The sequence below is a fragment of the Lutra lutra genome, chromosome 10, assembly GCF_902655055.1.
Source record: "Lutra lutra chromosome 10, mLutLut1.2, whole genome shotgun sequence".
Lineage (NCBI taxonomy): Eukaryota > Metazoa > Chordata > Mammalia > Carnivora > Mustelidae > Lutra > Lutra lutra.
In genome coordinates this window covers 106822562-106849560 of record NC_062287.1, presented here as the reverse complement: position 1 = coordinate 106849560, position 26999 = coordinate 106822562, and the positions used below count along the sequence as shown (strand labels likewise).

The 26999-nt window shown below is 58.7% G+C and overlaps 5 protein-coding genes across 9 annotated transcripts; 1 reads left to right on the top strand and 4 right to left on the bottom strand.

Moving 5' to 3' along the window:
* PRDX5 (peroxiredoxin 5) lies at positions 1-3537 on the bottom strand. Its single transcript, XM_047690651.1, has 6 exons — positions 3290-3537; positions 1918-2052; positions 1102-1233; positions 992-1030; positions 785-846; positions 1-247 (listed from the first exon to the last, which is right to left on the bottom strand). The coding sequence occupies exons 1-6, from the start codon at positions 3479-3481 to the stop codon at positions 142-144; spliced, it is 666 nt and encodes a 221-aa protein (XP_047546607.1). The 5' UTR covers positions 3482-3537; the 3' UTR covers positions 1-141.
* Positions 3538-4111: 574 nt separating this feature from the next.
* TRMT112 (tRNA methyltransferase activator subunit 11-2) lies at positions 4112-5046 on the top strand. The gene is made up of 4 exons (XM_047690653.1): positions 4112-4272; positions 4362-4463; positions 4580-4669; positions 4773-5046. Exons 1-4 carry the CDS (start codon positions 4195-4197, stop codon positions 4878-4880), a joined length of 378 nt encoding a protein of 125 aa, XP_047546609.1. The 5' UTR covers positions 4112-4194; the 3' UTR covers positions 4881-5046.
* On the bottom strand, positions 4995-13029 carry ESRRA (estrogen related receptor alpha). 3 transcript variants are annotated; one of them, XM_047690645.1, is made up of 7 exons: positions 12804-13029; positions 10993-11329; positions 7687-7803; positions 7404-7532; positions 6794-6961; positions 6430-6699; positions 4995-6033 (listed from the first exon to the last, which is right to left on the bottom strand). In XM_047690645.1, the coding sequence occupies exons 2-7, from the start codon at positions 11315-11317 to the stop codon at positions 5774-5776; spliced, it is 1269 nt and encodes a 422-aa protein (XP_047546601.1). In that variant the 5' UTR covers positions 11318-11329; positions 12804-13029; the 3' UTR covers positions 4995-5773. The 3 variants fall into 3 exon arrangements, with proteins under 3 accessions (XP_047546601.1, XP_047546603.1, XP_047546602.1); XM_047690647.1 differs by lacking the exon at positions 12804-13029 and adding an exon at positions 12233-12596; XM_047690646.1 differs by lacking the exon at positions 12804-13029 and adding an exon at positions 11687-12064.
* A 574-nt stretch (positions 13030-13603) lies between these two features.
* Positions 13604-17483, bottom strand: CATSPERZ (catsper channel auxiliary subunit zeta). Its single transcript, XM_047690652.1, has 5 exons — positions 17363-17483; positions 16818-17175; positions 15024-15103; positions 14747-14813; positions 13604-13976 (listed from the first exon to the last, which is right to left on the bottom strand). The coding sequence occupies exons 1-5, from the start codon at positions 17381-17383 to the stop codon at positions 13867-13869; spliced, it is 636 nt and encodes a 211-aa protein (XP_047546608.1). The 5' UTR covers positions 17384-17483; the 3' UTR covers positions 13604-13866.
* Positions 17484-17628: 145 nt separating this feature from the next.
* On the bottom strand, positions 17629-25973 carry KCNK4 (potassium two pore domain channel subfamily K member 4). 3 transcript variants are annotated; one of them, XM_047690650.1, is made up of 7 exons: positions 25804-25973; positions 24076-24341; positions 20567-20690; positions 20279-20439; positions 19892-20078; positions 19247-19386; positions 17629-18505 (listed from the first exon to the last, which is right to left on the bottom strand). In XM_047690650.1, exons 2-7 carry the CDS (start codon positions 24262-24264, stop codon positions 18104-18106), a joined length of 1203 nt encoding a protein of 400 aa, XP_047546606.1. In that variant the 5' UTR covers positions 24265-24341; positions 25804-25973; the 3' UTR covers positions 17629-18103. The 3 variants fall into 3 exon arrangements, with proteins under 3 accessions (XP_047546606.1, XP_047546604.1, XP_047546605.1); XM_047690648.1 differs by lacking the exon at positions 25804-25973 and adding an exon at positions 25568-25597; XM_047690649.1 differs by lacking the exons at positions 19892-20078; positions 24076-24341; positions 25804-25973 and adding an exon at positions 23434-24058 and having other exon boundaries at positions 18097-18505.
* Between the last annotated feature and the right edge of the window lie 1026 nt (positions 25974-26999).

Genomic DNA, 26999 nt, shown 5'->3' with positions numbered 1-26999 from the left:
TAACTGTGAACCAGAAGTGTTTATTGCAGAAATTTGGTCACCATTCCCACTTGGTAGCCCCCACTGAGGCTGGACTGGGCCCTCTGTCCAGGGCTGGGCAGGTGAAATGGAAAAGGGTGGAAGGAGTTTGGGCCCAGGGCCTCAGAGCTGTGACAGGATGTTGGGGGCCAGGCTGCAGGTGAGGCCCGTACCATCTGGCTCCACATTCAAGGACTTCACTGTGCCATCCTCTATGACCATGGAGAACCTGCCAGAGAGACTGGGTCAAGGGCGCTGGGCGGTGCCCTCAGCTTAAGTGTCCGGTTCTTGGTTTCCACTCAGATCGTGGTCTCAGGGTCATGAGATCAAGATCATGATCATGAGATCCGGGTCTGCACCCAGCGTGGGGTCTGCTTAAGACTCTCTCTCCCTCAGGGCACCTAGGTGGCTCAGTCAGGTAAGCGTCTGCCTTCCGCTCAGGTCATGATCCCAGGATCCTGGGACTGAGCCCCACAGCAGGGGGGGGATGGGGGGGGTTCCTGCTCAGCGGGGAGCCTGCCTGTCTCTCTGCCTCTGTCCCTCCCCCTGCTTGTGCTCTATCAAATAAATAAATGGAATCTTTAAAAAAAAAAAAATGACTCTCTCCCTCTCCCTCTGCACACTCACGCTCTCTCCAAAATAAATAGGAAAATCTTTAAAAAGGGAGCGCAAAACCAAGCCAATTACAACGGCCTGGGCCTGGAGACAAGGAATGGAGATTGAAGGGGTGGCAGGGGAACCCCACAGAGGACCCTCCCGCTTTTACCTCTTGAGCCGATGATTTCCAAAGAGAGACACCAATGAATCATCTAATAGCAAATCTGTCTCCTAAAAGGAAAACCAGAGACAAGGCTTAGAAACTTCCAGAACAGACCAAGCCCCGCCCCCACCAGTTGTTCCCTTCCAAGTTCCTGCATCCAAGGCCTGGCAAAGGGACTACCCTATAGGATGGGGGTTGCAGGGGTGCACTCACCTTCCCAAAGGCCCCAGTGGGGTCAGCCAAGAGCCTAACCTAAGGAGAAAGTAAAGGTCAAAGAAAAATCCCCAGCCTGGCCTGGACCCCCTGCAGGACCCATACCTCACCTTGCCTTTGGCGTTGTGAGCTCGTCCCCACTCTTCAGTCACGAAGACATCATTAACACTCAGACAGGCTACCACCTGGACCCCCCTGGCCTTCAGAGCCTCTGCCTGCTCCACAAATCCTGGCAGGTGGGTCTAGGAGGGGAAACAGAGGGTTAACAAAGAGATTAAATACCTGGGCTCTGCAACGCCTTCCCTTTATCTCCAGGCCCTCCTCACTTCCCTCTCCAATATCTTTGATCAATTAGAAATGTGTCAGCCAGTTCCTTTTGGCCTTGGCGGCAAGGAAGCTCGGATCCAAATTTGAGTGCTCTGTGGTCACCGTGAACTTCCCTTGGACATGACTGTACTTTATTTACCCAAGTATCTCCCACAGCGCCAATCAGCAACAGTAGCAATAACAGATGTTGGATTTAATTACAATACCCTTTTTTCCTACATTCCTGGCCCCACGACCTTTTCACAGCCACCGCATTTTTCTGAAAGCTCTTGTATGCTTTGTTTGTTTTGTTTTTTAAGATTTTATTTCTTTAATTGACAGAGAGCACAAGCAGGGGAAGCAGCCGGCAGAGGGAGGGGAGAAGGAGGCTCCCCAACTGAGCAGGGAGCCCGATGCAGGACTCCATCCCAGGACCCTGGGATCATGACCTGAGCCAAAGGCAGCCGCTTAATGGACTGAGCCACCCAGGCGTCCTGCTGATAGGCTTTGTAACGGTCACGACAGCTACAGCTCTCATTGCAAGCCACCCTAGGACTCAGAAACAATACAGACATGCAAACAAGATTCCAACTGCTAAGTCCCAGAAGGGCAGGTCTCACCTTGGAACAGCCGGGGGTAAAGGCCCCAGGGACTCCAAACAGTACCCCCTTCTTGCCCTTGAACAGCTCTGCCAGGTTCACCTTGTTCCCAGGCTCCCCTTCAAAAACCACCACGGAAGGGATGGCATCTCCCACCTAGAGGAAATGACTTGGTAAGACGTGACTTGGTTACTCTGGAACGAGCAAAGGGACTAGATAAGGAGATAAGGAGTAGGGGAATGAGGGAGTGGGTAAGGAGAAGCCAAGGAAAAGGTGTTAAACCAGACCAGGCACTTGCTCCTAGTGCAGCAGAGTGGACAAAGTTGTAATGGCCCTCTCCTCGAACCACCTGGTTCCTCCATACCCTCAGGTTTCAAGGTGGCCCCGGTTCCTTTTACCAGTCTGTTGGTGACCACAGAAAAGGGGAGAGGAGGCCTCTCTGGGTGTCACAAGAGGTTGCATAATCAAGGAGTCTATTTAACAGAAAGAAGTGGGACAAATGGTCAGGGAAGGAGAGGCAAGGGATCTCTCTGGGGGTGAGGAGGAGACCCTTACAACAGGGAGGGAGAGAACCCTGGTCAGGTCTGGTGTCCAGCCCTCAGGAAGAGAAAAAGAGAGAGAGCAGAAGATGGAAAAGTTGGGGGGATGGGCATTAAATAAAAGGCATCTCTCAAAGGGATTGGATTAGTCTAGCTGGGAGTGTGTGAGGGTTTCATGGAGTCACAGGACATGCACGAAGGGAGGGCAAATCAGGGATTGGGAATAAGATTAAGCAGGAAGAGGAGCAGGTCTCAGAAGGGTGTGGAAGGGGAAGGGAGGTGGTTCCCAGGATCCGGGGATCGTTCCAGATCCAGATGAAGGAATGAAAGACTCAGCAGAAAAGTGGGAATTAGCCATGGGAGAAGTGGAACGGGGGAGATACAGTAGGGCTTTAGGAGAAAACACTTGCTTCAGACCATGGGGTGAAGAATGATGCCCAGGAATGTAACAAAAACGTACAGGACAGTATCGGGGGAAGGAGCTCGTATGGAGATTGAAAAGGGGTCTTGTGGTAAAGGAGATGGTTCCAGAAGGCGGAGGCCATGGTATTCAATCGCCTAAAAATGGTGGAGTCGCATCACGCATAGTGGCAGTACAAAGGGTGAAGGCTCGAGAGAGCCTTGGGGGCTGTCCAGGAGGTAAGGTACGAGTCCCAAAGATTGGCGAAAACTGGGGAGGGAGCAACCACGAGGGTGCGGGGGCTGCCGAGGGGATGAGGGAGAACTGCGGGAGGAGCCCCTGGCAGGGGTCCGGGAGGGCAGGAAGGAGGATGATTCTCCCCAGACAAGCAGGACGGAGGGGACTGGGAAGACTGGCTGGATGGGAGCTCAGGCCGGTCCCGGCCAGCGGTCACCTTGATTGGGGCCATGGCTGAGGCGGCGCTTCTGAAACCGTAGGCCCCTCCAAGCGTCCACTCCCTGCCTGGTTGCCCGCACCCGCCTGCTCTCGACGCCGCCGCTGCTGCAGACTGGACCGCTGCTGCCGGGAAGAGCACCGACCCTGCCCGACGACTCAGGACACGCAGCTGAACAAGCCGCACGCCCATCCTAGACCGTGCAGCCGTTCCGCCCTAGCGTCAGAGCAGCGGCAGGGGGCGGGCCCGGTGGGAGGAACCCAAAGCGAGTCCCCTCTCCGAGAGGCGGAGCCACTGCCGGGCCCGCCCCCAGCGAGGCTCCTCTACTGCGCAGACGTAGGGGTGCGTGCAGGGGCGGAACTTCTGGGGCGCTCGGCTTATTTGCATTTGGGGCTGGACCAAGGGCGCAGTTACGAATGGGCGGGGCATTCGGTAGCCGCACAACTTATTCACGTAGAAGAATGGGGTATCGCTGTTGTGAAGCGCCTAGTTTACGGATTCCTGCAATGTTTCTTTTCCTTAGCCGGAAGCTAGGGACGGGAGACGATAGTGTCGGGCGTCTGTGGAGGAGAAAAACTTGTTTATTTTGCATACAGCGCAGGTCCCTGCATTGCGGCTGCTTTACGTATGATGTGTGTATGTCAGTGTGCATGACTTGTAGCTAAAGGAAACCACTGGGCCTGCGCCGCAGCCATCTCCCGCCGGGACGCTTCCGGTAGGAGCGCGTGATCCGACCAAGCTCCTCAAATACCTCTACTCCGGCTAGCACGAGAAGTTCCAGCATGTTCGCCAGTTTCGCTCCTGCGAGCCGTCCAATAGGACGAGAATGGAGCGGCCCCGGAAGTGACGCAGCGGGCTTTCGACCTCCTTCCGGTTCCGGCTTGCGGCGAGCGCGTTGCGGCGACATGAAGCTGCTCACCCACAACCTGCTGAGCTCGCATGTGCGGGGGGTGGGGCCCCGTGGCTTCCCACTGCGCCTCCAGGTATCGGCCGGGGGCAGTCTCGCGCCCGTCTCCTGGGCGGAGTGGGGGAACCAGGCTCCTGTCCCTAACAAAACCCCTCCTCCCCGCAGGCCACCGAGGTCCGCATCAACCCGGTGGAGTTCAACCCCGACTTCGTGGCGCGTATGATACCCAAGGTGGAGTGGGCGGCGCTTCTGGAGGCGGCGGATACCGTGAGGACCCTCCCCCACGCCCGTGCTCCCCCGGGGGCGGGGGGGGGGGGCGGGTAGAACCTGGTCTCAGAGCAAGGGGCGGGGTGCCCAGAGCTGATTTAGGCCTTTGCCCACAGTTGCATCTGGTCGAGGTGCCCAAGGGGCCGATTGAAGGGTTTGAGCATGATGAGAAATTCCTGAGGCAGATGCACCACGTGCTGCTGGAGGTGAGAACCAGCCCGTTGCTTGCTTCTCTGGCCATCACAGCCGCAGGCTGCCTGTGCTCAGCTCTGTTCCCCCTCTCCTTCCCCGCGCCCCCCGCCCCCGCAGGTGGATGTGCTGGAGGGCACATTGCAGTGCCCAGAGTCTGGACGTCTGTTCCCCATCAGTCGCGGAATCCCTAACATGCTGCTGAGTGATGAGGAAACCGAGACTTAACTGCGCCAGGCACTAGTTTTTCAGTCTGTAACCACGAATGGTTTTGTTTATGTATATGTTTGTTAGGTCTGTCTCGTATCCCCAAACCTTGACCCAGTGACACACGAAACACAGTGTTCTTGAGCTCGATATATTTCTTTTTCTCATTAAAGGTTCAAAACCAAAAGCGGTTTCTCTTTGCAGCAAATATACATTAAAATAGAGTCTCTGTACAGCCAAAGGCTCTGGGCCCTGGCTTGCCCTATGTCCCTGCACCTCCCTGGCCAAACCCAAAAATAAATATAGTGTTATTGCTCTGCAGGGCATAGAGGCAGTGCTCTCCCTAACCCCCCAAGGAGGCTGGGTGGGAGCTGATGGGGGGCCCTGGCCACCCCAGGGGTCCAGGGGCTGGAGCCTGCTTGGAGTTATTGCTTCAAGGGGGGGCAGTAATGCCCAATGCAAATGATGAGGAGAGGAGCGAAGGGGGCAGGGGCCTTTGCTTTCCAAATCCCCCTCTGCTCTGGAGAGGGGGTTGGATTAAGCAGCAGCAAAAGCATCACCCACTGGGAGACTGTGGCCTCCACTCCCTTCCCTCCCTGAGATCAGGCTTCTGCCCCCCCACATGTCCCCTGCAGCCCCCTATGGCTTCCGCAAGGCCCCCTATACTCTGGGGGTACGTTATGGCTTGCAAGGGGCAGCACTGTGCCCAGAGCCTGGGCGCACACATTCCCAGCTTCTAAGACCCCCTGGGAGGGGGGAGGGGAGGGCGTAGGGCCCGCTCCCAGGGGCTGATGGTATTGCCCTGGCCCTGCCAGCAGGCTGTGGCACTGCCCGGACCCCAGTTCTGCCCCCTTGGGGCTGACCCCATACTGGGCGGGTCCTGCCAGCACCCCCACCCATGCCCACCCCTCGCCTCAGTCCATCATGGCCTCGAGCATCTCCAAGAACAGCTTGTGCATGGGCACCTTGCCCTCCAGCTTCACCCCATAGAAATGGGCCAGCACTTTGCCCGCTGTCTGGCGAAGGAGTGGTAGCGTGAGCAGCAGCCTGCCTGCCCGCCGCCGCTCAGCACCCCCTCCGGGGCCCGCCCGGCCTGCTTCATACTCCAGCAGGGCCTCGTGTAGAGCTTCGCGCAGCTGCTCCACAGCCTCGGCGTCCTCGATGTGCACAGAGTCTGCAAGGAGAGAGAGCGCTGTGGACACAGATGGTCTCCAGAAAAGGCAGAGCCCCCAGATGCTTGAGCATTGCTGGATGTTGCCCAAGGAGGAGCCAGACACGGACTGGAGGGGCTGACGCAGGGACCACTCTCCACTCCTGCGCATGAGCCAGGGCCCCCCACTTTCTTCCTTGACCGTGGCCCCCTTTGCTCCTCCCCATCTCCCTTCCCACTAAATGGTTCACTTTTCCATGTAAGGATGGCCCTAGAGCTCAAAATCCTACTTTCGGTTCCCAGACCTGCCCTTGCCTTCTTTGGGACTTTGAACAAATCACTACTCTTCCGTGAGCCACAGTCTTCCTTGTCTGCCCAATGAGACTGGGCCACGGCCAGTCAGCGTCCACCCAGGCTCACCTGAATTGGCAAGGGCCAGGGCCTTCAGCAGGACGTACTCCTCGCGTTCCAGCCTCAGGGCCTGCAGTCGCCGCACCAGCTGCAGCAGCGCAGCCCCCAGTTCCCCCAAGCCAGCGGCGCGTGCCCCCTCCTCATCCAGAACCAGGTCCTCTGCGAAGGCCAGCTCGTCCTGCAGTGGCAGTGAGCGCTGGGCCACACCCAACACCAAGACCTCCATCCATACGCTCTGCAGGACTGACATCTGGTCAGACAGTGACAGTGACGAGAAGCCTGGAGGGCAGTGGGAAGCAGACCTGGCTGAACGAGTTCACCAGAGCCGGGCCTGGCCTGCAGAGGGAAGCCCCAGATCACCTGGGCCCTTTACCTGGGATGCTCTTGGCCCAGCTGATGGTGACCACAATCTCTCGGTCAAAGAGGTCACAGAGGGTAGCCACGGCTGGGAGGTGTCCATCGGGGCCCGCCGGGTCGGGCATAGCGTATAGCTTCTCAGGCTCAACCACCAGCAAGTGGGACACCAGTGCATTCACGGGGGCTGCCAGGACAGATGGAGGATGCCCTCGAAGTCATCACCTTGAAGGCCCCTTCGGCGTCAAGCACCTTCCCTAAATTAGCCATCACCCCTGCCCCAACCCCATGGCCTTCTTAACAGCCACTGGCCAGCCAGGCTTGGACACTTCTCTCCGGGAAGGGCTCCTAATATCTCCCCAGGAAAGCAAGTCCATCGACAGGTTCCTAGTGTGAGAAAAATCTTTCCCTGGTCCCAGGTGTACTACTCAGGGACTGGTTAAAAAAAAAAAAAAAAAAAAAAAGGTATTTTCAAAAATATGCTTTCAGGGAAATGTGTTGGGAACAGATGAAGGGCAAACCGGGTTCCCGATGCCCATGCTATCCACTCGGAATGACTGACACTGAATGGGCCTCTCGTGTCCCAGCCCCATCCCAACCCTAAAGCTCCCAGGACCCACAGCACTCACCGGTTTTCCGAGGGCCTCCGGCTACTGCCAGGGGTCCAGCAGGAAAGGAGCCCGGGAAGGGCAGCGGGTCCACCTCCGGCCGCCGCTTGTACTTCTGTCGCCCGCCTCGCACGCGGTCCAGACGTACTCCTTGAATGGCAGGACAGGGCTGTGTCCCTGCGGCTGGGGGCAGCTTGCCCTGCGGAGCCCCCCCACCCACCCAGTCCCCCATCGCTGCTCGCAGAAGGCCCCAGGCCTCGGCTACCCCCTCCCTGTGCTCCGTGAGCCCCTGCCCAGCGCTCACCCTCCTTGAGCATGCCCACCCGCAGGCACTTGGTGAAGCGACAGGCCTGGCAGGCCTTGCGTCTCCGCTTGGTGATCTCGCACTCGTTGGAGGCCGGACAGCTGTACTCGATGCTCCCTGCCGAGAAGAGACAGGGCTCCAGTGGCGGCCTCCCAGGGTCCGGAGGTGGCCCAGAGGACAGGAGGGCCCTCACTCGTCCCGGGCAAACGCAGGTCTGGGGTCTGGGGAGAGCAGGAGTGCCCTGAGCGGGGCAGGGAAGCCTAGGACCGTGACGGAATGGCCTCTGGGCTGGGGGCTCCTGACAACCCAGGGAGTCAGGCTGATCCTGGCCCCAAGCCTCTTGTCACGCCACGTCTCGGCTCTGTTCTCATCAAGGCCACAGCAGCTTCCACAGCGCTGCGCCGGTCGTCCGTTTGTGCCCTCCTCTTACTTGGCCTGAAGGAGCATCTGATGCCATGATCATGTCCTGCTCCCACACACACTGGGACACCTGTCATCCTTTGCCTCTAGGACACCACCTCCTTCCAACTCACTGGCCACTCTCATTCCTGTGCATCCCCACCAACTCCTTCCATCGAAGGACCCACCCCAGGGCCGCCTGCGGACCTCGTCTCCTCCAGCTCACTTTCCCGGTGAGCTCACCGGTCGGTCGTGGGCCTTCCGGTTTCTCTCAGCAGAGCTGCGTGAACTCGACTCACTTGCCACTGCCTCAGCATCGTGCAGGTCTAGAAGGCGTGGCAAACTTCACCTGTCCGAAATGGAGCCCACGACCTACCACTCCGAACTCTACGACTCCGTCTCTCCAGTGGCTCAAGCAGAAATCCAGAAAACATCTTTGATTCTTCTCTTATACCCAAATCCAGCCCATCAGCATGGCCTGGCCTGCTTTACCTCTGCCCCATGTCCAGATGCTGACCCACTGCGCCCCGAGTCACCATCACCCCACCTTCTCACTGACCTCCTCCTCTGTCCTTTTCGCCTTTGTTAATGACAACACAGGGGCCAAGACAACCTGTCCAGCCCAAGTCAGATCCCACCCCTCTCCTGCTCCAAATCTTCCAACGATGTCCCTTCTCAGAGTAAAAGCCCAGGCCTGTGAGGCCTCCAGTCCCCAGCTTTTCAACCTTTCTCCCCTCATCCCCTCACACTCTGTTCCTCACACAGACCCCAGGCTCAGGGCCCGCTGCTCCCTTACCTCCTTCTGAGCTCTGCTCCCCATCACCTCAGGAAAACCCCCCTGGTCCTGCTGTGAGAATGTCAGGGCTCCTCTGCAGACTTCTCCTGCCACCTGCCCTGCCTGCCTGATAGTTTCTCACCAGCTCTCAGCACGCCTTGAGCCACTACACACGTACTTACTTCTCTTACCATCTGTCTTCCCCCTTTAGCATCTGCTCCACGAGGGCCAGGACGGCCGAGTGCTAGGAACAGGGCCTGGTACGTAATGGCCGCTGAATGAACATGGGGTGGCCGGCCCTCCCAGCCTCACAGGGCTACTGCCAGAACCGAATGACACAACCAGCCAACATGCCCTTGATACACTCCTCCTATACCCTATGTATTCAGGACTGTGCACGCAGCTCAAGACACCTCCTCCAAGAAGACCTCCAGAGCCTCCAACCCAGCCAGGTTCCTTGGCACACATCCCTTTCCTCCCCCTCCAGCACTTAAAACAGCTGTACTACAACAGTTCTGTACGAGTCACTGTTTCCTCTCTCCCTCCGCTAGAGTATAAATGGCTTAGTCCCAGCTACGTCCACAGGCCTGGAACAGTGGTCAGGACAGCAAAGCACAGGTCTGTAAAGAACAAGGGGTCTGGAGGCTGCCTGGGGCCCATCCTGACACTACCTCTTAACCAACTGTGTGACCCTGTGCAAGTCCCATACCCAAGCCCCCCAACCCCTCAGTGTTCCCATCTATAAAACTGGGATAAAAACAGGACTTCTGGGCACCTGGGTGGCTCAGATGATTAAGCGTTTGCCTTCAGCTCAGGTCATGATCCTGGGGTCCTGGGATTGAGACCCACATCAGGCTCCCGGCTCAGCGGGAAGTCAGCTTCTCCCTCTCCCTCTGCCTGCCACTCCCCCTGTTCATGCTCTCTCTCTCTCTCTCTCTCTCTCTCAATTTGTAGCTGTCTGTCTCAAATGAATAAATACAATCTATAAAATATAAATAAATATAAACAAGCCTTCCTACAAAGATTCCTAGTAAGAATGAAAGGGAATGTCAGGGTAACATGTTCCACATGGTTCACAGCCCCCAGAAGCTCAATAAATGATTACAATCTGTGGCTAGGGCTCAATAAAGATTTGTCAACAAAGCTGACAGAGAAGGGGTCCAGGGTGGGTAGGAATGCCTGGGCCTGCTAGTTCCCTGGCCTTCGGAACCATTAGAGAGCACAAAGGGTTTTAGAGCAGTGGGTGTTGGCCAAATCAAAACCCACTGCAATGTCACAATCGGTCTGGAGCCATCTGTCCGAAGTTCAGTTATAAGTAATAAGCAGAGGCAGCGATCAACCCAAGTTCAACTCCGGCTTCTGCCGCCTTCTGCCTGTGGGACTTGAACAAAGTTTTAAAAAACCTTCCTGGGCCTCAACTGCGGTCACAGCACTGGCCACCTTATGGGCAGCTGGGGGAATAAGAGATGACGGACACAGAGGGCATCATGCCTGACACGGGGTTAGCACTCAAGGAGTGTTCTCCAAAAGTACACGTTATCGCCCCAAAGCAAGCAGTGTTTCCTATAAAAACACAAGTAACAGGCGCATCCCAAGTAATGCTGATTACATCTCCATCCAGCTCACTCAGGTTTTGATATGTGTTCCTGAGTGAGAATTCAGTGAGTAATAGTCTTTTTAAAAGTCAGGTGCTGAAGTATGAGGCAGCCCCTCTCAGTTACCCATAAGAACCTGCCTTCTGCTGGAGCAGCTTCAGGGAAATCCACCCAAGTGGGGGGTGGCACCGGGTTCCATGCTGCTAAGAGAGGTCAGCAGCTGCCAGAAGCAAGAACGAAGTTGAGAAGCAGACAGGGGCTGCTTCCAATTTTTCGGAGCCACTGTGGAAGGTGCTAGGTCTCTAGTACCCAGAAACCTAGGCTTCCTGAGCCCTCCCTCACATCCCACTCCCAAGCCATCAACACATCCTGGTGGCTTTATTTAACTTTTCAGGGAAATGGCACTCCCAGGTGGGAGGAGGAACTTGGGAACCCCAAGTGGTACCGCCGCCGCTATCTACTGCCACCTGGCAGAGCACCCACCGGGTAGCGGTAGGCCCAGAGGGCAAAGGGCACAGGAGCACAGTGGGGGCTCACCCTGGATGGTCCTCTTGAAGAAGGCTTTGCAGGCCTCACAGGATGCCACGCCATAGTGGTAGCCGGAGGCCACATCCCCACAGACCAGGCAGAGGCGTTTGGGGAGGGAGCTGAGCACCAGCTTCCCACCACCCTGCTCGCCAGGCCCAGCCCCTTCCCCATCCTCCTCTTCCTTGTGGCCTGGGAGGCAGCGGGTGGGAGCAGGGCCAGGCGCCAGGGCCACAGGGGGCTCGGTCTCGGTCTCCGAGGAACCCTTTGGGCTGTCGGGGCTGGCTGGCTCTGCCTTGATGTAGAGAGGCTCAATGCCCACCACCTGGCTGGACATGACGCTGGTCACCTGCAGGGAGAGACCTGTCGGGTCACAGGGAGACACTGGGATGGGGGATGGAGTCCCAGTGCCACCCTGGTTGCCCAACCCTGGGCCTAGGGCCAGGCTTCCAGGCTCATCAAGGGGGAGGGAAGGAGAGCAGAGTCCAAGGAAGGGCTGCCCATGAAGAAGCCTCCCCACAGCTGTTGCCATGGGAACAGAGTCTCCAAAGCCTCCAGGGCCAGTAACTGACAGCAAGGTCTTCCACTTGGGAACCTGGGGGAGGCCTGGAAACTCCCTACTCCCACCCGGGCCAGGGAAGAGCATAGCCTTAGTCTCCAAGTGACCTTCAACCCCATCTGGAATGCCCAGCCCCTAGAGAGATACCTCTCAATTTTCTTCAGATGTTGGGGACCTCGATGATTGCCCCCTCACCTGGGCATCCTCCATTCAAAAGCCCAAAGCAGGCACACAAGGGCCGGTGGTGGCTTCACACACTCCCCCTCACCTGGGTCCTCAGGTGTCCTCACCGGCTCACACACGCTCACTCTCTACTGGGCGCTCACACAGGGCCTTCCCCAAGCCCAGGCTCTCCCTCATGCTCCCGTTTGTCTTCACACACTCCTGCCCAAGTGCACAGCCCATAAACAAAGTCACACTCGAGACTCACAATCACACATACTCCCAAACACACCGTGCCCCCACACTGACACACAGACACAGACCGTTGTGGAAACACTCAGAGCCTTTCACACCTGACACAGCCTCCTGCCCCAGCATGCCAATCCCAGGCCCACCGGAGGACGCGGCTCCACCTCCTTACACCCCACCCCACCCGACCCCCGACCCCCGCCAGCACATTCACTCTTACACTCCAGCCGCCCGCAGAATCCTCCACCTCGGGGGCGCCCCGCCCCCCCAACCTGCGCACACCTACGGAAAGTTGCCTAAAGTTGCTGCGCCTCCCCTCCCCCTCCGCCCGCGGGGGACCTCTATCAGGTTATCAGGAAGTAAATGGGGAGCGCCAAGGAGGAGGAAGTTCTCCCCTGCCGGTGCGATGACCTTTGACCCAGAGAGGAGGGTGGCCCAAGGCCCCTTCGAGCGCCCCCACGTGGTCTTCAGAGCCCCTTCTCAGACAGTGAGCCCTCCCTATCTTCCACCCAGGCCCGCCCCTGGGACTTCGACTTGCTCCAGGTGCCGGATTGAACCCTGCCCTGGGACTGGATCCGAGGCCCGAGCCTGACCCCGGCCGGGACCCGAAGCCCGAGCCAGAACCGGCCCCTGTCCCAGGCCGACGCATTGAGACCTCAACACGGGATCCCGCCCAGACCCTAGCCCCGTCTGGCCCTGGACCCGGTCCCAACCGTGACCCGGGCTGGACCTGGAGCCGGACCCCGCCCGGAGCCCGCCCCACCCCCGCCCGCCTCCCAACCGCGCTCGCACATGGCCCCAGTGCCCCGCCCGTCCACCCCCCCCCCAGCGGCGCTCCCCTCCGCCCCCGGACCTGGGGCTCCGGCAGGGCTGGCGGGCAGGCATGGGGGCCGAGCGGCCCGGAGCGCCGGGGTGAGCCTGGGGACGCAAACGGCCCCTCCTCCGCCGCCTCCTCTGGCCGCACCGCCCCGCCGCGCCGCGTCCCCTCACTCGGCGGCGCCGCCGGCGGCTTGTAGGACACAAAAGGACATCGCGGCCGCTTCCTACTCTGCTTCCTCCAGCTGACAGCGGGGGTGGGGCCGACCGTGCGCATGCAAAGCAGGGGGCGGGTCTCGGCGCCCTATGCTAATCAGACAAGCGGGGCGGGCAGCGCCTGCGTGCCCGGACCAGTCGGGGCGGAGCCAGCGAAGCCAGGGGGCGGTCCTTCATGAAGGTCCCGCCCATCGCAGCCGAGTAGAAGCGGTGCACTAGCTGAGGGGGCGGGGCCAGAGGAGACTTGGGAGAGGCTCCGAGAGGGAGTTGGAACCAGGAGCGCTCTTACGTAACGAAGGAGGCGGGGAGCGCTGTGCGCGATCGAAGTGAGCGAGGTGGCTCGGTGGCCGCAGTTGCGGGACGGGGAGACGACTTACATATGTAAATGAGAGGGCGGGACGAGCGGAGAGGTTAGTGTAACTGCATATGCATGAGGGGCGGGGCCCAGCATGCCCAAACTAGAGGGGAGGCGCTGCCCCTTTACCTTCTCACCCTTCCCCCAAGATTACACCACAGGGGCACTTGGACCGCAGATCCAGTATCCCCACACAGCTGCTGGACCCAGGGTGGGAGAAGCAGGCATAAAACATGCGAGAAGTCCTGGATTTCGAGTCCCGGGAAGGCGGAGCCAATAGAGCCCGGACGGAGAACGCTCAAGGTCACTGCGGTGACCGCGTGAAGGTCACGGGGAAAGGCGGAGCCATGTGCGTCCGCCTCACGCGGGCAGCCACGCACTGACTCACCGACCGTGCACAGAGTCTTTTATTTCTCTAGGACTCAAATTCCATGTGGACAGGGTCGGGCTTGGGTCTGGGGACCGGCCGGGGGCCCAGGGCCTGGAGCCGGCCTCTCTGTCACTCCAGCCGGAGCCCGAGGCGGTGCTCTCATTGCATCAGGAGGCGCAGCCTCTTGTTCCGGCGCCTTCTGAGTCCCTCGATGTATCGCTGCAGCTGCTTGGTCAGGAAGTGGTCCCGGCCAATGCCTGACCGGTAGCCTGCAGAGCAGAGGGGCCGCTCAGGGCAGTGAGCAGGGGCATGGCGTCCCCAGCAGCAGTGCTGCACCTGAGATTTGAGGAACCACGGGTGATCTGAGGTAGCAGGAGTGCTTGGCCCTCCAGTCTGTGTTAGTCTGGGAAACTGGATCTCCAAGGTGCTGGGCCCTGACAGGTTTTTTTTTGTTTGTTTTTTGGTTTTTTGTTTTTTTAAGGTCAAGTCATACACTTGTACTCCAGGTGGGGGATGTGGAGGAGGCTGAGTGTTGAGGTGGAGCATGGGTGAGGGCAAGGTTAGAGTGTTGCACACCTGAACCAGGACAGTGGTAGAGGGCAGCTTCGTGGACACCCCCTGAACCACTCATCCTGACCCATTAGCCAGCATCCCTGTCTTATATTATAAGCAGGGCAAATGAGAGAACTTGGACCCAAATAATCCACTGTCCAGAGGTTCCTCACAGCACCAAGGGAGGGGACCAAGGCCACACAAAGACTGTCATCCCCACTGGGGAACAGAGAAACCGCTCCAGAAAATCCACATCAGCTAGAGAGAGGCTGCATGAAGGCCAGAGCCCAGGCCCCTTACCGTCACGTCATGCTCTCCCCACTGGATGTCCCTGTGCCCAGTCCAATTTTTTACTTTTGGTAGGGCTCCTGGAATACTCATGGGTGATAAGGGAATCTGACAAGGCAAACACGGCCTGAATCCCCATTCCCAGAGGCCTGAGCCCTGCAAAACCCCCCAGGGTCTGGGGACGAGGGTAGTAGCTCACTCCTGAGGGCTTTGGTGAGGATTTCCAGAGCTTCATTCTCCATGAGGTCCATCAGAGGCAGTGGCAGCTGGAGAGGCAGCAAGAGGCTCAGATGTCCCAGGGACCCCAGCCCTGCCCCAGGCTGAAATGCCCCACCTGCTCCCTCTAGCCCCAAGACCCCCAACCACGATGCTTGCCCCTCCCCTCTGCAAACCACCCTTACCCCTTCACTTCTGCAACTCCCAACTTGCCCATCCCCACCCCACTAAAATGCCCAGTCTCCCTGGGTGCTTCTAACCCTGTTCTGCTGCTCCATCCAGTAGGCTCGATGGGGTGTGTGCTTTGAGATATTGAGCGATGACTCTGAGGAAGACATTTCTGGGAGAAGAGAAAAAGATAGGTCAGTCATCTGCAGACTGCTGGGTCTTCCCTGGAGCAGAGGAAACATAGGGGCAGGCTTGTGGTGGCAGGGAAGTGGCCTTCAGAGACCAGCTCCAGGTGCCACCTTATTGGGAAACAGTATGGGACAGTAGTTTACTACCCTGGGCTTTCTCGTCCCACCCACCCAGGTTCCAGTTCTGACTTCCCCATCAGGCAAGGCTTAGGAGCAGTGACTGAAAATTTCTGACCCTCAGGCTCTTCATGGTCAAATGGGGTAATAAGAATAACCCCTGGGGGGCGCCTGGGGGGCTCAGTGAGTTAAAGCCTCTGCCTTCGACTCAGGTCATGATCCCAGGGTTCTGGGATCGAGCCCCACATCGGGCTCTCTGCTCAGCGGGGAGCCTGCTTCCTCCTCTCTCTCTCTGCCTGCCTCTCTGCCTACTTGTGATCTCTGTCTGTCAAATAAATAAATAAAATCTTTAAAAAAAAAAAAAAAAAAGAATAACCCCTGGGTTAAAGCCTCTGCCTTCAGCTCAGGTTATGATCCCGGGGTCCTGGGATCGAGCCCTGCATCGGGCTCTCTGCTCGGCAGGGAGCCTGCTTCCCCCTCTCCTTCTGCCTGCCTCTGCCTACTTGTGATCTCTGTCTGTCAAATAAATAAATAAAATCTTTTTTTTTTTAAGATTTTATTTATTTATTTGACAGAGAGAAATCACAAGTAAGCAGAGAGGCAAGCAGAGAGAGAGGAGGAAGCAGGCTCCCTGCTGAGCAGAAAGCCCGATGTGGGGCTCGAACCCAGGACCTGGGATCATGACCTGAGCCGAAGGCAGCGGCTTAACCCACTGAGCCACCCAGGCGCCCCTAAATAAATAAAATCTTAAAAAAAAAAAAAACAAAAAAAAACGGTATGCGGTGACTGGGTGGCTCAGTGCTTAATTGTCTGCCTTCAGCTAGATCATGATCCCAGGGTCCTGGGATCAAGCCCCATTCCTGATCAACAGGAAGCCTGCTTCTCCCTCTCCCAATCCCCCTGCTTGTGTTCCTTCTCTCGCTGTCTCTCTCTCTCTCTGTGTCAAATAAATAAATAAAATCTTAAAAAAAAAAAAAAGGAAAAGAAAAGAAAAAGAATAGACCCTTATGAAAGTTGTGAAGTTTAAGGTGGTCATGCAAAGAAAGCCCAGTGCCTGGCACACAGCAAGCACTCAAAATGCATTAAAATACTGTTATACGTTCTAATGCCCCATGTAGGTAGGGGCCGGGGCAAGGGGGAGGGGAATCCCAGACAGTACCCAGCAAGAAGTAGGTACTTAAAAATTGTAGCCAATGACTGAGTGAATGAAATACAGGCACCTCCTCAACGATAGCAAATCCATACACAAGGAAATAACTCCCTCCTCTCAACCGTCCCAGTGATTCCATGAGAAGCACGGGTCCTACCGCGCTGCCTTTGCGCATTTCCGCAGGTGTCTCCCGGACTTGGCCTGCCATGGCCACAGGACCCTGTACGACGCCTGTCCGGTAGGGGGCGCTCCAAGAGTGTCTGGTTGATTTAAAGCGTAAAAGACGAACGCTGGCGCCGGTCCCGGGAAGGGAATCCTGGAAAAGGATCCGCCAGCTACCCCCTCCACCCTCTATTTCACAGCAACAGATATTGAGGTCCTGGCCAGCCCCCTGCCCTGGGATACCCACAGCCCTGTGAGGCCACACTGACCGGTGTCGGTCTTGGACTCCTTGGAATCACCGTCCTGCTCCTCTAAACGGCTTCCCAGGGAGCGGGCCCGACTTAGCTCCAGCTCCAGCAAGGAGGGCTTGTCCAGATCCTCCTGTTTGAAACTGTCCTTGTCCTCTCTGATATCCCATTCTTCCCAAATACCGTCCGAGTCGCCTCTGGCCTTCTGGTTGTACCATGGGCGAGACTTGCTGCCGACGCTGCTGCCCTCCATGTCCGAGTCCTCTCCAACACTGGACCAGGGCCCATTCAGCTTCGGCTGCGACAGCGTGGCCCTGGTCCACAGATTCCGGATGTCCTCTGGGCTCGACATGTCTGAGGCACGGCTGCCCAAAGACGCCTGTGGGCCACATACAACGAGGGAAGCCAAGGGCCTCCAGGAGTTGCGAAGGAGAGGGAGAGCCGGCTGGGACCGTGACTCTGTCGAGTGGGCTCACAGCCGAGGCTGGGGGAGAGAAGAGCCAGGGACCCAGGACGGACCCAGGCTGGGGGATCACAGGGGGAGGAGGCCAGGGAAGGGTTCTTACTCTGAAAGGTTTTTCGTCCATGGTTCTGCCCCAACGGACCCGGTCGCCACAGGCCTCGGGGCGAGGAGCAAGGGGTCACGCTCCAGGAGCGGGGAGGGGCCGGATCGCGTTCCCGAATGGTGCTGCGGGTCTCGCGAGGGAGAGTTCAATCTGCAGCCCCCCTCCCCACGCTAGATGCCATTCTCTCTCCCGTCCCCACCGCCCCGTATCTGCGCTGAGGTTGGAGACGCACAGAACACCATGGCACATTCCTATTCCGGACCCTATACCCGGTAGCCTCCTGGCGGAGACACGGGCCCAAGCGTGGCCCTTTCGGGTGCAGGCGGGCGTGGGGAGGAGGGGCTCGGCCCCGGGGGTGGGGGGTGGGTAGAGGGTTGTCACAGGAGGCCTGGCTTGCCCGGGAGGTGGCCCGACGCAAGCACTCCCACACCCACTCGCGTCCCCGGAGCGCGAACGCCCGCAGCGGTGCAAACTGTTTTCATTTATTGATGCAGGCTTTTGAGGCACAGTCGTGAGGCGTGGTGAGGGACGGGCCCAGCCGAGACAGCGAGACAGAAAGCCTTGGGGGGTCTGCAAATGGATGAAGTGAGGAGAGGGCCAGGAGCGGGGTGTGGCAGCCCGTAGCCTCCTCCGCAGGCCTCGGTCCGGTCGAGAGAGGCCTCTTTGGTCAAACAAGCAGAGCATGCCGGGGAGAGCGCAAGAACGAAGTCCTTGGAGAGGCCCGGGCCGGGGGTCCTGCCCCTACGCGGGCACACCTCTTTCCCGCGGGCGCCCTGGGCCCCGCGGCCGCGCGGGCTTCCGGGGAGGGTTAGGGGGGCGGCGGCGACCCCGTGGCGCGCGGGGCAGCGCGCAGCCGCGCTCGCTCTGGGTGTCGGAGGACTCGTCGATGAAGGCCAGGTTCTCGCTGGGGTAATCCAGCGCGGAGGCCGTGGGCGGGGTGGACGGGGAGGACGGGGAGGGCGGCTCGGCCTTCACCGGGAGCGGGGACGGGGGCCTGCCGGCGGGCTGCGCCGGACACGGCGGCGGAGGCAGGAAGGGCCGCTCCTTTTCCAGCGGCGGTGGTGCCGTGGGCCCGACTCGCTGGGTCACCCGCGCCGTCACGGTGCCGGTCCAGCTGGCGGCCTGCGCCGTGAGGCCGCCCATCTGCGCGAAAAGTAAAGGCAGTCCTCGACCGCGGGTCCTCGACCACCTCTGCGACCCCGGGAACCTACCCCATCAGGCGCGGCCACCCTTTTCCCCCGGTCCTCCTATCTCAGCGCGCCAGAGAGGCGGGAGTGGGGGGGGGGGGGGGCTCATCACCCAGCGACACACTCTCCTCTCCTCCGTCCGAACCTAGGAGACCTTTCCTCCTGGAGCTTTTCTAGAAAGCCCCGGGTTGATTTCAGCTATCCTTCCCGTGCCCCCTAGAGACCTTTGCGCTTCTCTCGAGCTCCTTGGCTGGCGCGGCCAGTACGGTGACACAACACTCAGGTTGTCTAGTTAAATGTGAATTTCAGATAAACGACGAATAAAATCTTAATATATGCATGTCCCTCCCGTGCAACACTTGGGATATACTTACACTAAAATGTTACTTGCTATTTATCTGAAAGTTACATTCAACTGGGCTCCTGCTTTTTTTGTTTTGGTTTTTGGCTTTTGGTTTTTTCTCCCTAAATTTCTCAGCTTCATTCATGACAGCGGAGACAGAGTCCTCAGCAAACCGATCCAAGTTTAACCCTTTGCCCCCTGGCCGTGTGCACATGGCGGGGGGGGGGGGGGGGGGCGGCACTCAGTCCCTGCCTTGAGAAGCCCACACTCTGGAAGAAAGGCCGACTGATCAACCCGCTGCTAGGGTACAGCGCATCAGCGGCACAGCGCAAGCGCCGACCCAGAGGCGCCTACCTCTGCCCGAGTACGTCGGGACACTACTCGCAGCCAGTTCCCGATGGTAGTGAGTACCGAGGCGAAGTAGGCCAGGCCGAGCAGGATCCAGAACCACACCAGCGGCTGGTAGGCTGCATTGCTCTGGTTGGGGCTGGCGCCTGGGATACCACGGGGAGGCCAGAAAGATGTTGATTGTGGGGCAGGCTTTAAGCCTGTGAGCTCCTGGTTCACCTCCCTTCTTCCCAGTTCAGTGAGAGCATCCGCCTCCCCCGGGGCAATCAATCGGTGTGTGTGAACGCATGCAAGACGAGTGTGCATTACTTGTAAGTGTGCCAGCTAAAAATACGCGAGTGTGCTCGAGGGCAAAAATGTGGGCATATGGGAGGGGCGCACATATATAAGAATGTGACGCATAGGAGGGGCGCACTTAATGTATGTGTGAGCATGCATCGGGGTGCAGGCATGCCAGAATGTAAGGGCACATGAGCCGTTGCATCCGTGCAAAAACGTGAAGGTGCATTCCGCGAGGGCACGTGGGGATTGGAGCAAGTGCCTGTGAGCGCCCACGCACCACAGGGAATTTGGAGGGAGACGCAAGAGTGCAGGGTCCCTGGGCATGAATAAAGTGGATAGGGAAGTGCAGTGCAAGAAAGGTGGCCTCACCGGCCACATAGTCCCCGAAGCCCACCGTGGTGAGCGTCACCACGACGAAGTAGATGGCCTCCAGCTTGCTCCAGCCCTCCACGTAGCAGAACACGAACGTGGGCGTGAGGACAAAGAGCAGGCAGCCGATCAGCAGGAAGAGCACCGCCGATAGGATTCGCACCAACCCCGGTGGCACGTGCCACTTCTGCAGGGAGGGGCAACGGGCAAGAGGGACCCAAGGCGTCGCCAAAACCTCCAGTCACACACCCCCACACCGCCTCGTCGGGGCTCCTGTGCGCGAGGCTCCCGCGTCCTCGAGGCCTGCGCGCTCACGGGCGGGGCGGGGACATAGGCAAGGGTAACCCGAGCTCAGCGCGAGGGCGCGCAGGGCAAGGAACAGCTCACCAGGAAGATGGCTTCGATGTGACCGATGCCACGGCGCAGAGAGGAGCCCAGCCGGTCCCCGACCCCTGCCAGCAGGATCCCGAATAGCGGGATCCCCACCAGCGCATAAAAGATGCAGAAGAGGCGTCCAGCATCCGTGCGCAGGGCCGCGTTGCCGTAACCTGGGCAGAGGGGCCGTGCAGGAAGTCTAGGGGCTGCCTGGCCTCCACTTCCTCCCTCTGCACCTTCCCCCAGGAGAAAGCCCGGCGGCCCCTTGCCCCCCTCCAGGTGCCCAGTCCCCTCCCCCACCGATGGTGGTGATGATGGTGCCCGAGAAAAAGAAGGCGCTGCCCAGGTCCCAGGCTGAGTGGTTGCTGTTACTGGAGGAGTTGATATCAGGGTCCGCACCCCCTCCCAGGGCATCAGCCACATCCTGCAGGACAAGGTGCAGAAGGAGGAACCTCAGCCCTTCCCTAAGGTCCTGGCCAAGCCCCCTGACCCTCCAGTCTCCAGAGTGGTGTCCTCCTCCCTCCCCCTCCCAGCTCTCCCCTTCCCTCCCGTATTCCTGAGGGTAGTCCCTTGGAACAGATATTGCAAATTGGGGGGCCCAATTGTGTTTCACCTCCACATTGTTTTAGAAACATTTTAGTTGGGATGCCAGGGTGGCACAGGCAGTTAAGCCAGTGGGTGGGACTCTTGATTTCAGCTCAGATCTTGATCTCAGGGTCAGGATCTCAGGGTCCTGAGACTGAGCACCCCCCCCCTCCCCTTCTCCTTGAGCTCATGCGCAGCAGGGAGTCTGCTTGGGATTCTCTCCCTCCCTCTCCCTCTGCCCCTTCCCCCTACCCCCTCCTCTTGTAAGAGTGTGTGTGTGCTAGAGGGCTCTTTCTCTAAATAAATAACTAAATCTTAAAAAAAAAAAAAAAAAAGACTTTCATTATCTGCCCCTTAATTTCACACAAAAGATTTCTAGTTTACAGAGATCAGGAGCAGACCTGGACCAGACTGCCTGGGTTCAAATCTCAGTGCTCTGTGACCCCAGGGGCAAGTTAACTCTCTGTGCCTCAGTTTCTGCCTCTGTCAGGAGCGGACAATGCTGCTAGCGCCTACCTCAGGCAGTTGTGAAGAATTAAAATAACCCTTGTGCATTTAAGTTAGTCCCATGCCCAGTGATTTCCAACTTTCCACAGATCCCACCACTCCCATCACCCCTAAGAAAGCAGTTTTAGTTCCTTGCCTTAGAAAAATCTGATGGAAGTTAGGGAACCTTTCTCCAGGAAGGTTCATATACCATCAAATTCTGTACCCAAGACCGGAAGGCTCATGGACACACAAACCCCCACCCAACCCAAACCCTGTGCTTACATAGTAGGTGCTCAATAAATAGGAGTAAATTAGTGATGTCTGCCCCTCTTGCCACCTTGCAGGTCCCTTCAAGACAGAGTCTGTGTTGTCAGAGTGTCTGCCTTAAGTGACACAGATTTGAGAGCACAATGGGGGTTGGGGGGCAGAGGGGGCCATTCCCCAAGGGGCACAGAGCCAAGGCACAGAGACAGTGGGGAAGATCAAAAACCACATTCTTCCTCTCTGATGGCAATCCTCATTAGCAAGACCCATTCTAAATTAATCTTCCTAAAGTGACAGCCCCAAATCCTCCATAGCTCCCCACGGTCTGCCCCAGAATAGTGTCCAAATTCCCACCCCAGCATCTCAGCCCCTTTTCATCTAGTCCCCACCTCCCTTTCCCCAGCCTTCTTTTCTGGGGCCCCGATCTGAAACCCAAGTTGCAGTGTGATCTTACCCCCAGATTTTCTGAGACGATCCCACCTCCTGTAATAGTAATTCTTAAATGAAGCCAAGAAGTGAAATGTATGATTAAGGTGATTTAAATTTTATTTTGCAAGACTTTTCCAATAAATTCTCTACTTGGGGGGGGAAAAATCTCTTGTCATCCTGTGTGTTCTAATTTTTGCTTCGAATGACTAGGCATCTGCTAAATCCGAGTTCTGCAAAACACTCTGCGCCTTTCCAGCTTCCACGCCTTTGCCCAGGCTGTTTCTCTGCCTGCAGGTCTCTTGCAAACCAATCACACATCTCTAAATTCTACCTTCTGTCTCACCTGCCTCATTTCAATTACCAGCTCCTCCCAAAGCCCCCCACCCCCACCCCATCTCCCTCCTTGCCTCCAGCACCTAGCTCAGAGCCCAGCATACAACAGGTGTTTAACAAAGAAGGAAGCAAGGAAAGCTCCCTTTCCACTGAATCCTACAGTGATCTGTCCGTGGAACTGTCCCCCTATCCCAAAGTGACATCCTCTAGGGTAGAGCCTGCCTCTGTTCCACCCCATAGCAATTTCCCTGCTCACCCTACGGTGTAGTAGCACAGCACCTAGCACACAGTAGGTGCATAATTGCTGCAGGACTGCCTAGCTATGGGAGAGGAAGCAGCTGTCGCCCACACTTCTAATTTCTGCCCTTCCTTTCCTTCTTTTTTTATCCAGGAAAAAAGCCTTTACATCGTGAAGATAAAATAGGTCAGATTCCCTCCCTCCCCCACTCTGTCCTGTGGTCTGGCCAGACACATCCTCCTGCCCAGGCCTCTCTGTGCCTCACTGGGCATTCTGGAAGTGTCAGAGTCAATGTCAAGCAGCCTAAGTCCCAGCCCCACCCCACCCTCATCTCTGCTCCTGCTCCTGCCCCCACCTTGGGAATCAGCTGGAACACCGGGGCCTCCAGGCCCATGGTTCCTCCCTCCAAAAGAAGAGGCAGGGGAGAAGGGGTACTCTTCAATTACTCTCCAAAGTAATAAACATCTACTTATTAAAGTTAATCCTTGGGTTGTTTATATGAAAGTGACTCAGAGGGGCGCCTGGGTGGCTCAGTGGGTTAAGCCTCTGCCTTCAGCTCGGGTCATGATCCCAGGGTCCTGGTATTGAGCCCCACGTTGGGATCTCTGCTCCACAGGGAACCTGCCTCCACCTCTCTCTCTGCCTGCCTCTCTGTCTACTTGTGATCTCTGTCTGCCAAATAAATAAATAAAATCTTAAAAAAAAAAAAAAAAGGAAGTGACTCAGAAATCACAGAAGCAACAAAGGTGCTTACATGCTCCAAACCTGAACCCACCCCTTCCTCTAGCCCCTCATAAACATGTGTCCTGGGGGAAAAGGGGTGCCTAACCTGGTATCCATGGTGGCAGGCTTAGGGCATCCTGGAACCCTCTGAAATGTGTCCTTCTGACACCCTCTGAATCTAAGTGCATTTTTCCAGGGGGTAGGGGAGTGTCCATTGTGTTCTTGGGCATCTCCAAGGCATCTGGGACTCCAAAGAAGTACAGAAACCAGTGTAAGGTTGCCAGATTCAGTAAATAAAAATACTGCATGGGACATATGTATTTTTTAAAAGTATTCGTTGCTTACTGGCTAAAATTCACAATTACCCGGGCACCTTGGGTTACAACATCTGGCAACCAGGAACCAGTGCATTAGGCCTGTGACAAGGTAACATATTTTGTGTGTACCAGCCACGTATTCATTTCTTCCTTCACTGGTTCCTTTGCTCAACCACCATCACACGGAAGGAGCCTGTCCAGGAGCTCAGTGCAAGGCCAGGAAACGCAAGGCGGCCAAATGTCCCCATGGACACCATATTGAAAACACAGAGACCTGGATGTCAGCCTCCATCCTGGACCCCTCGGCTGCACCCTTCCCTCACTGGGTGCCCATATGGAGGCGGCAAGCCAGTGCAGGGCCCCACTGGCAGTCAGCTCCTTTTGGGGGGTCATGGATGACTCCTGAAGGGGGTTCCTGCCCACCCACGAACCTTGATGAAGATCCCCAGGTCTTGGTCGCTCACACATGGATGGGCCCTCAGGAACTTCTCTCGGACCTCCCCCAGCTCCCTCTGGGCCTGCTGCTCGTGGGGCTGTTCCAGGGCCTGGAACACCAGGGCACCGGACACCAGGTAGAGCAGGACCAGCGCCAGCAGTGCCAGAAGTGTGGTGCTGCGCATGGCGCGCCCAGGGGCTCGTCCAATTCCGCTGCCGGCCTGGGGAGGCCGGGCAGGGGGCTCCTGGGGAGCTGCGGTCACTGTGGGTAGAACCAGGGATGCTGGGGTCAATCCCTCAGCCTGCCACCCCTCCTCCGCCCTCCTCCTCCTCCAGCCCCCACACACCCAGAGGTCCTTGGAACCCCCAGCCCTACTGCCCATAGATGTCTTCTCTTCACATCCCTCTGCCAGGACACTTGGTACCAGGGCACACTCAGTCCCCCCCTCTTCTGCCCCCCCCCCCCCTTACCTCCATTGCCCGGCCCTCAGCCCCTGTCCGGGAACTCCGGGACATGAGAAGAGACGAGGGCGCCGGGAAGGGAAAGGAAGGAGAGTGGAAGGGGGAGCCTGCTGAGGGACCCCCGGGCAAGCAAAAAAATGCCAGGGGGTCTGGAGGGGGCGTGAGGAACCGGCTCCGGAGCGGGAGGCTGAGGGGGCGCGGAGGCGCGCGCAGGGGGAGCGGGCGGAGAGGCCGGACCGCGCAGGGCGGGGACGGGGATGGCGGGTCCCGGCTCCTCCGCTGCGGCTGCTGCAGGATCTTCGAGCTTCTCTTCCCGCTCCCGCCTCTCCCCGCTCTGCCGCGACCCGCGAGGGGCCCGGCGGGCAGCCTCCAGGGTCTCCCAGTGCCCCGCCAGGCTTTCGAGGAACCCAGGGGCGGGTCCGGGTCGCCGCGCTGAGGCGAGGCGGGGCGGGGGTGGGGGCGCTGGAACGTGCCGGGTTCCGGGAAGGAACAGGGCGGGAGCGACCAGGGCCGGACCCTGGGGCAGCATCCTCCGGGACAGCCGTCAGCCACCCGCCCCCCGGGACAGAGAGCGGCGGCGCCCACGCGCACACCCGCAGGCACAAAGGCCCGCGCGCCCACGCTCCGCCCTGCGGCTCCCGCCCGCCCCGCCGCCCAGGCTGCACGCACACACTCCACCTGCACGCCCGGACCCCCCGGGGCCGTGCGCGCCGGGCCGAGGCACCCGAGGTCCACGCGCACGTGTGCACACACTCCCGTCCACACACCCAAGCCGCCGGGCCACCGCGCAGCGCCCGACACCCAAGACACACTGCACACCCGCCGTTGGCTCCCACCGCCTCCCGAGTCTTCAACGCTGACGCCCGGGAGCCTGCGGGCGGCGGGACGCGCTGCCGCAAGACTCCCGGAGGCGCCCACGCAAGGGAGGTGCGCACCCCGCCCGGCCGGTCGCCCCCCGTGCACCCCTCCCTGCCGGGGAGTCCCGCCCGCGCTCCGCACACCCTCCCGCGTCAGCCCCGCACTCACTGTCGGCCCCGCTGCGGCTGCGGCTGCGGCTGCGGCCCGAGCTCCCGCGCGGCCTCGCCGGTGCCGGCTGGGCCGCGGAGGCGGCGGCGGCGGCAGGGGCGGAGCGGGCGGCCGCCGGGGCTGGGACCCCCCTCCCGCTGCCAGAAACCCCCTCCTTCCAAGCTTAACCCCTCCAGCGCCGCGCCTCCCTCCGTGCCGCGCCCTTGCCGGCGGCGCCGTGCCCCGCAGCCCCTTACCTGCGGCCGCCCAGCCCCCCAATTCCAGCGGGTCTCGGCAGGTGAGCGGCAGAGGAACCCCAGACGGGTCGCCGCTGGGTCCGGCCTGGAGTCTCAGACTGGAGTCCTGGTATTGTCCCGCCGGCCATCCAGTGTGGCCCGCGGCACGGCCCCGGCCTGGACATCTGCCGGCTCACCTCTCCGGACAGGCGCCACGCTAATCTCCCAGCATCTCCCAGGCCCTACGGATCGGAAGGGCCCGCAACTCCCCGCCCCTGGGGACACCCTGGCCCATGGGCTCAGCACTCCTGAGGGAGGCGGCCTGCAGGACAAAGGGTTAGGGATCCACTGAAACAATCTGGAATTGGCCGAGGTAGGGCTGGGACTCAGTTCTGGAAAGTCATGCCGGGGGCACCTCCTACCCCTACTCCCGAGCCATCCCTTGGTCCTCACCTCCGTGGCCCTCGCAGCATGGAACCATCCCTCCCCCCACAGCCTGAACAGCCAGGGCCCAGGCAGGTCTTGGAACTGCTCCCCTCTGTGTTCCCACCCACTTCTTGAAACCCTGAGCTCTCCTAAAATCCTCCGGTATGGGGTCTTCAGCCCCCACAGTGGGTGGCGTTAAGCCTGGGCTCTAAGGCTGACCACCCCCTACCAGCAGAGGGCGCAGATGCGGTTAGCAAGCTCCCCAGAGCCTCCCTGTCCCTACTTACAGAAAAGGCATAATTAATTCTCGCCTCAGAGTGCTGTTCTGAGCATTAAGGAGGTCACTATTTGTAAATGCTCAAAACAGAGGCTGGAACACACAATAAAGTGTCCTACAAATATTAGCAGTCTTCCTTTCAACAGAGAGTGACTGTTCAGCTTCAAGCTGATTGTCAGTGTCAGATGCCCAGTCTGGAAGCCCTGAAGTCCCGGTGCCCAGGAGCATCCCAAGCAGAGAGTTTCAAGACAGGATCTGTGCTGGGCCCAGAACTCCGATGAGCTGTGATGATCAGGCCCTCTGATAGGACAGGAGAGAGACCCTCTGATAAATGACTCCCAGCCACAGGACAGAGGTCAGCTCTGCCAACGCCATGGCAGCAGAAAGCAGTGACTGTGGTATTAGGGGGAGCCAGAGAAGGGGCCCTCGGGGCCCCCACACAGACACTGTGGGGGCAGCCCAACTCTCCGGCCAAATCCACACCTGGTGGGGAGGTGGGGCCCCCAGCTTCTCA